Source organism: Cupressus sempervirens, chromosome 5 (assembly GCF_028749045.1).
Source record: "Cupressus sempervirens isolate cs-2001-9-10 chromosome 5, ASM2874904v1, whole genome shotgun sequence".
Classification (NCBI taxonomy): domain Eukaryota; kingdom Viridiplantae; phylum Streptophyta; class Pinopsida; order Cupressales; family Cupressaceae; genus Cupressus; species Cupressus sempervirens.
This window is the reverse complement of record NC_143122.1, coordinates 369317391-369325870: the sequence shown is the minus strand read 5'-3', so window position 1 is coordinate 369325870 and position 8480 is coordinate 369317391. Positions and strand designations below refer to the sequence as shown.

General features: G+C 36.0%; 1 protein-coding gene across 2 annotated transcripts; it reads right to left on the bottom strand.

The window, feature by feature from the left end:
- Window positions 1-1411: 1411 nt before the first annotated feature.
- CAS (calcium sensing receptor) lies at window positions 1412-7097 on the bottom strand. Of its 2 annotated transcripts, none has more exons than XM_089830482.1 (6): window positions 6728-7097; window positions 4929-5174; window positions 3003-3207; window positions 2496-2637; window positions 2191-2322; window positions 1412-1879 (listed from the first exon to the last, which is right to left on the bottom strand). In XM_089830482.1, exons 1-6 carry the CDS (start codon window positions 7025-7027, stop codon window positions 1657-1659), a joined length of 1248 nt encoding a protein of 415 aa, XP_089686608.1. In that variant the 5' UTR covers window positions 7028-7097; the 3' UTR covers window positions 1412-1656. The 2 variants fall into 2 exon arrangements, with proteins under 2 accessions (XP_089686608.1, XP_089686609.1); XM_089830483.1 differs by having other exon boundaries at window positions 2511-2637.
- Between the last annotated feature and the right edge of the window lie 1383 nt (window positions 7098-8480).

Sequence of the window (8480 nt, the reverse complement as noted above, 5' to 3'; positions counted from 1 at the left end):
TTCTTCTTGTGTTCTCTCTCTAATTTCCTTAAGTCTAGGAATTCTAAGAATCCATCCAATCGCAAAAGTCAAATTCTTATTTCTCTTCTCCATACACATGTCCTTTTAGGGAAGACTTCACCCAATCCAAAGTCCTAGTGCAAATTGCCTTACAGTCACTGATTTGTCTACACACTTACAAAATCTTGCTCTGATACCACAAACAAAGGGCCACATCACCCTTACCAACCTATAACCAAAAAAATAACAATATGGAGATAAAGAGAAGACAAATTGCTTTAAAAAGCATACATCAATCCTTAAAATTCCTTACTTTCAAGATGAGAGAAATCTAACTTACATTATGAGAGCGCTTCCATTATAAGAGCTTCACACTAAGAGCTTACATACCAAAAACATTCACCTTAAGAGCTTCCTTGCCAAGAGCTTACAACTAAAGAGCTTTCCAACTAAGAGCTTGCTAACTAAGATCTTTAACCTCAAGGGCTTGCTTACAAATGCCCATATGCCTTACTTATATAGGCACTTACAATCCAAGATATTACAAACACAACCAATGTGAGATAAAAGGTAAATGCAACTACCTTGATACAAATGTTAAATGTCCACCCAATTGCAAATAAGCACCGCCATGTGGGCCAATTAGAAAATTATATTTCCTTAAGATATTTAAGGAACTTTCCACAAACTTCTAAATACCACCTATGCACCTCGATAAATAAATAAATAAATAAATATAATCTTTCTTTTTTTAGATGTATGTGCGTTGGTAAACACAATGCTTGCTCTCTCTCTCTCTCTCTCTCACACACACACACACACACACACACACTCACACTCACACTTAATTGGAAAGACTGATATTTTTCAATCAATATGATGTTTTTCTTTGATATCTTGACATGAATAGGAGAAGTGTCCAACTTTATGACAATGAAGGGAAACCTTAAAACCATTTTACTCCCAAACATAAAATTTAAACCTTTATAACTTTCAATAATACTTTATCAATATCAAACACAAAATCTAGCAAAAATCAAATTCAATATCTATACAAAATCTAGCCAAAAAAAATCAAACATTTTATAGATTTCTACAAACATTTTATAGATTTCTACATTTAGCAAATAGATGACAATAGACCAACAGAAATGAATATACCTTTATATGATTTCTTAGATAAAAGCACCGTAAAGTTGTCCTTGGCAAAATAAAAACCAATAAGCCATTTTTCCAAAAAACCAATTAGATTTATCACGAAACCAAGGACCTCCTAAATGAAACCCATGCAATTCTCTAGGATTTGGAAGGAGGGAAAGATAATATCATATAATATGAAGCAACTTTTTAAGAATATTTTCAATTCTATGATCATGGATTCAAATGCAGATTAAAATTGGAAAAACCAGAATTAATAAAACCTCGAAAGTGAATAAAATTGGAAGAAAGAATACAATTATGAGGGAAAGGAAAATCAAACCATACACGAACTACTTTAAATGGAAGGCCACGACAGTATTTATCTCAACAATAGTCTAATCTAAAGCCAATGCAAAGGACTCTGAGATTGAATGGACGCTACGATAAACATGGATTGCAACATTATGGAGATCATCTCTTACAATAGATTTAACTTCCAAATATAGAACAAGGTTCTCAATCATCAGCACCACCAGCAAGAAGACGCCGACTACCAGAGCTTGCTGGAATTATCCTTGATGGGGACAATATTTGAGCAAATGAGGTACCATATGACTCTGTTCCCAAACAACTTTGCAGCCACCCCCTGCCTCCTGAAAACCCATCAGTCAAAATCCATGTGTTCTTGAATCCAAGTGAAGTAAGAGCCTTTGCCACAATCTTTGCTACATCTCCATACCTGTTGAGAATTTGAAAATTTTATAAGTATTACAAATCTTTGTTTTATCATATGTTCATCTAAATTTACTAGATTGACAATGATTCATGTATTGATAATTGACCTCCTGTTTTGTACTTATGTATTGGGTCGATACATTTTATTACCTTGTATTTCATGGAATCTTAAAAACTCACCAGCTATTCTATACTTATTTAAGAAACGTTCTAGTTTGCAGAGTTTCCTTGATGGAAATTCACTGGAATACACGAATCAAAGCCAAAATAAAAGATGATAACGGGAAGAGGTAATACAAAGATAAAGATACTTACGAATCCATTATTACGATCCTTGAGCCCTTATTAAGTCTCTTCAAATAGGAAATTTTCAAAGCCGCCACTTCAGCTTCAACTTGTTTAAACTTTCTCAATAGGCTTCTCAATTTGTTGGGAAACTCCTCTATTCTAATATTGAGCAATAAGGCAAGGAAATCCGAATCATTTTCTGGTTGAAATGTAGTCTATGTTTCAAAAACTTAAGGTTGCAGACTTAAAAAGTAATTATTTTGAATGAAATGCAGCTTGCTCCAACAACACCAAAATTCCTTGGAAGTAAGTTGTTCAGCAAAAGATCTTACGGTATAGAGATTAACTTGTTCTTAGCTGGCCTTGGTAAACTTGGTATTCCAGCCTTGGACTTCTCCTTATCTGTTCTAACGTCAATCATCACATAATCTTGCTTTGTCAGAAGTTCGAGAGCTTGAGGTGGGGTGAGGTCACCTGAGTAACAAAAACAGAGAAGAGATAAGCATCTTGTTATCACAGTACTAATATTTTGTAATTTGATAATTTTTACAACTTCAAGGAAAATAATCCTTGTAGTTGTAGCTGAGATCCTTATAAACTAATTTGCAATGGGAACAAATGGTTGTAGGAAGAGTAAAACTTGCAATCAAGAAAAGAAACATGCTGCTTTCTAATCTCTGAACAGTATGGTATGGATGAAATGGAGGTTAAGAATCAGAACAAGTTTTCTTTGAATTTTGTTGTTTTTGTTTACTCAGTGCATTGTGCTACTAGCTTGTTTTGTTCAGAAATCAAATCACTAGCCATCATGTTAACCAAACATCCATCTCTAAGCATACCTTTGTACCCCCTGAAAGAAAAGGAAATGCTGGACAAAATGGAGGGAACAAACAGATAGAACAAGATAAGTGCTCCAACAGCTTCTGCGAGGACAATAGGATCTGCTGATAAGAGGGATTCAATGGTGGATGAAGCTACGGGCTTTGCCCCTTCAATCGCTTTTGTAGTTTGTTCTGCTGCTCCCCCTGCTATGACAGCTGCAGTCTGCGAAAAAAGGCAGCTATTGTGAACATACTAATAGACAATTATCAGTGAGCCAGGGAAACAAAGTGAGTTGGTTAAGACTGTGCAGTGTAATGGTTAAATCTCTTAACATGCAAACTAGAATGAACATTCAAACATAGGAGAAAGAGAATACTGTTTTATAGAGTGTCTTTTTGCAGAGCATTCTTGTTGATTTGTTTATAATATAGATTTTCTGGATTAGAAAAGCTAAAATGATAAGTAGGAGATATTTTCTGCAGCAAGTCAAATTGTGATATTGCTATCAGGATTTAACTGTGTAATTTTTGAGTTAAACTCATTGAGTCATATTTCATGAGTAGTAGTTCACACGAACCCGTCTCTCATGAGAATGATTGGAACACTTAGCACTCATTAGATCTAGCTGATGCTCACATAGGTGAAGCACTGGGACTTCCAAGGAGGTCACCCATTCCAGTACTACTCCAGCTCAAGCGTGCTTATCTATGGAGTTTCCTCCATGGTAAACCCACTCTGCTTTCCTTGATGGGGTTGCAAGCAGAGTGGGTTTAACCATGGAGGAAACTCCGTAGTTAAGCTTGCTTGAGCAGTAGTAGTAATGGGATGGGTGACCTCCCAGGAAGTCCTAGTGCTTCACCTCTGTGAGCATCAAGTAGATCCACTAAGTGTTCCATTCATTCTCATGAGAGAGGGGTTCATGTGAACTACTACTCATAAAATATGGGTCAATGAGTTTGACTATAAAATTACACAGTTAAATCCTGTTAACAATATCACAAAGCTAAAATGATTTTTAGTTGCTAATGTTCTCATTCCAACTTCGTAACAGATAATTTTGAGCTGTTATGGCTTTGGTTTCAAGCCTCAAATGCTAACCAAGGCAATACAGTTCTCCAGTAGGGATGTACACCGACTGACATAACCCAGGCAATCGTGGTAAAATAAAGATACCTAACAAGTAAAATAATGTATGTTTAGTAGTACATGAGATCATGATGTAACCTATTAAAACCAACTGGCGATAATCATGAATAAACTAAAATTGGGAAAATGGTTGTAGGAAGACTAAAAATTGCAATCAATGTCAAAAACAATTTCTTGTAGTCAAGGGGGTGTCTCCGCTATCCGCCCAGCAGCCCATTTTGGGGCAAGCGGGGCGAAACTAGTCCCCCTTAGGACACGTGCACACACTTGTAGCACATACGCACCATTCAAACCTAGAGCAGCAGTCTTGAACCCAAGACCATAGGGGTAACCCACAACCTCAAAGTTTACCACTGCACCAGATGGGCTGGAAACAAATGTTGCTTTTTAACCTTTAAACAGTATGTTACTGATGACATGGAGATTAAGAACTAGAGCAGATTTTCTTTGAATTGTGTAATTTTTGTTTAATAACCATGGCTTACACTATTTGCAGAAGAGATCAATTGAGATCTGCAAAGACTATATTCCAGCAGGCTTGCCTTTTCATACCCAACAAGAAGCATTTCTCTCCCACATCTGGGTTATGGACTTCTCCTGTACTAGATTTGCTTCAGAAGTTTGTCATTTGCTATAGGATTTAGCTTGCTCCATTGGACTCTAATTGCCAATTTGGGAAGGAAAGACTAGTTATACCAGTTATTTCCCAAGGATTTGTACTTTGTATTGGTACTACCGTTTACAATTAAGACAATGCACCATGTCAGATGACTAAGAGAGGAAAATAAAATACTGACCTTAGCAGCTTCTAGTACTGGTTTTGTATCTACCCCAGCATCTTCAAGTGCTTTTTGGGCTTTCTGACCGACATCAGATGCAACTGGGGTAGCTACCTGAACTGCTGAATCAGTAGCCTTTTGTAGATATGGCATTGTTGCATCCATTGCGGGCTTGATGGCCTTGAGAACTTGATCAAGGAAGTCCTTGGAGACCCCATATGCAGTTGATGCTGCCCCTTCAACTTGTTTGTATGTCTCCTCCACCTGACAAATGCATAATTTTATACTTCAAAGTTTCAAGTTAGTAAAGAACTCATTTTAGCCATATGTAGTGCTATTAGATATTGAAAACATGCTTGAATCAAGAACCATGGTCACAAGAAGAAGACGAATCACTCAACTTGGAATAAAAGATAAAAAGGTATACTTATTCAGGCTCATTATTACATTTGGCAAACCACAAACAGTGTCCAGAGGAAGACCATCTTAATTGCCATATGCTTCTAGTTTCATCAGATGACATCCTTCAGCAATGACACAAAATATGAAAAACATACAACAGATAATTTGTGGAACATTCTTAACAGGATCTAAGGACAGTACAGGTCCTGCCCCTCAATACTGTTACAGTGATACTTTGTTAGAATTAGTTATCTATCAGACTCAGTGTTGAAATTTTATGTTCCAACAATTAGAATTAGAATGAAATTAAATAAGATTTATAGATCTGTTTGAGTTAGTTCTCAACAATTTCTAGTAAGTTATTAATCAGTTCTAATTAGTTGTGTGTCATATCTAGTTTGTTGTGATTTCTATTATCAATTGATCTTGTTAAAGTCAGTTGAATCTATATATTTGCATTTTCCCATGATGAACGATAAGTTGAGTTTGATGTTTTGTTCAGCTGTTATATTTTTAATATGATATTAGAGCTATTTTCCAGTCAAAAATCTGTTTAGTGTGTGCGCTTAAGAAGACCCTCTGTGCTGCTGGAATATGCCAGAGAAGAAGCTATCAAGGAGATGATGCATGAACAAGAACCACCATACATTGTAAATGAAAATGACATTAGTGACTATGAGAGACTTATTCGATATTGAAGAGTGCAATACTTTGAAGGCAACAAAAGGCGGCAGTAGAAGCTAGATAAATGTTCAACAGCCTGTAGTGCTAAAGGATTGGAGAAACTATACCTCATTGGGGTTATGAGACATACATGTGAGGATTTGTGTCGAATAGTTTAGAGAGATCAGAAAACTCTTGAGTTCAACATCATGCCTTTATGAAGGTGATCAGACACTTCATGTCCAAATTATGTCCAATCGTATTGGAAGTTGGATGATGGCTGCATGATACCTACAGTTGGGAAGTAGTTTAAAGATGTCTTACTGGTCCAACAATTTTTATCAAATAACAACCTTTACATATGTGTTTTCCAATCATTTTATGTTGTATCCCAGTTTAATGTTATAGCTAAAGTTGAACCTATATATTTGTATTTCCCAATGATAATTATAAGCTGTGAGTAAGATGTTTTGATCTGCTGTCATATTCTCGATTATTTTGTGTATACATCTATTTTAAATACCCAGGTATCTAGGACAAAAGGAAATGTTAATCGTTTGTGTTGAAAATAAGGGCCAAAACGCCATGTAAAATGCTACTGCAGACATTTTAGAATATACAATACTATACGAAATAAACAGCAGGATATCTGTAATAATTCAGATGCAATTCTATTCAATATCAAATCAATTCAAAATTTACTGTATGATTAAAATGTTGGAGAATAACTATGATGGACTTGTTTTTCATACCTTGGTCAATGTGGTAACAATTTCTTCCTTCGTCGCGGCCTCTGCATCCCCTGTAGAAGTGAGAATGGAGAAAACCGTGGGTAGATAATACAATATTTTTGGTGGTACATTGTCATCCAATTTCGCCTTCGCAGTGACATTTAATCTCAGACTGGGATGCCTACATGATGGTTTTCCATGGATTCTATAAAAGATGGCTGTTTGAATCGATGAATTAGAAATAAACGACTTGTCAAACAGGGCAGCAGTTTTTGCCCCTGTTAAGCCTGAAATCCCAACTGCACTGCTGCTAGCAGCCATCGATTGATGCTCAGGCGAATTGGTGACTTGTTATTTACAAACCGACCTGCTGCATTGAGGATTTGGGCACCATCCCAACAACGTAGAAGCTGGAATTTACGTGTAATTTTAAGATTAGATGCTCCAGTCACATTCATCCTTTGAGAGGGTACACGATGGAAATGTGTGGCAAGGAGTAGCAGAATCTCAATGGTGTTATCCGTTGGGGAGGCTGTCCTGTGTATGGCTATTTATCGATACTCGGAGAACCAATCTGATAGGATATTGAAAGGACTATTTATCTGAAAAGGATTTTTTTTACATTATATAAACTTGAATTTACTTCTTATCTATTTACTTGGTATTTTTTTTTATTAGTTTCGAAAAATCTACAAAATAATCTTTTGCAACAGTCCAAAAATCTATTCACTAGATGGTCAACTTATAAAATTCATAATTAACAATATAATGTACTTAAATTTTTAAAATAATAAATAGAATTTTTTATTATTATTAATTAATAATGTTAAAATTTAAATTAACAATAATAATATTGATAAGTAGGAGTTTCGAGATATTTTTCATAGCAAGTCAAACTAACTTATATGTGTGTGTCGAGAGTAATCCTTCTAGAGGTGCCTATTTTTCGTCAAACAAGATTTTTTTATGGGTTAGGATTACATGAAAATAGGCGCCTCGAGAAGGATTAAAAAATTTCTATTTTTAAAACTATTTTATGCATATGGTTCCAATTAGGCTTAGGGTTTGGATTGCAATGATTAGTTCTATTTTTATAAGGGTAGTATCAAATTATTTTTGTACTTAAAAAAAAAATATATGGAGTGCTTTAGTTGCACAATTTGAACATATGATTGGTTTTCTTCATTGTAGTATAATGTTAGTAATTTATTTAACTTTGATTATGTAACCATTAATTTATATTTAATATACATAACCAAGTTTCTGAAATAGAATTACCTCTCTACTCCCCCCCCCCCCCCCCCCCCAACTCTTCTATTGATTCCTAATCCCTTTAAATATGCTCTCTAATCACCCCCTCCTCCTCTTCCCCCCTCTCTTTCCCTTCCTTCTATCTACAGATATGCCCCCTAATAACCCTTTGTCTCTCTCCCCTCACTCATCTCATCATCATATCCCTCTACCTACCCTTCTCTCTCTCTCTCTCTCTCTCTCTCTCTCTCTCTCTCTCTCTACTTATGCCCCCTAATCACCCTCTCTCTCACTCTCTCCTCTTCTTTTTTTCACCATTGTCTCTCTCCCCCCACTCTACCACTTCCCACTCTCTAGATATGATACCTAATATATATCTCCGTCTCTCCCCATCTCTCTTTTAGTACTTCCTCTCTCTTAATCTCTCCCCCCGTCCCTATCTCTTCCCTCTATATCTCACTTTCTCCCCTCCCTTGTCTCACCATCACATCCCTCTCTACACCTATCTCTAAGCTCTCTCTAT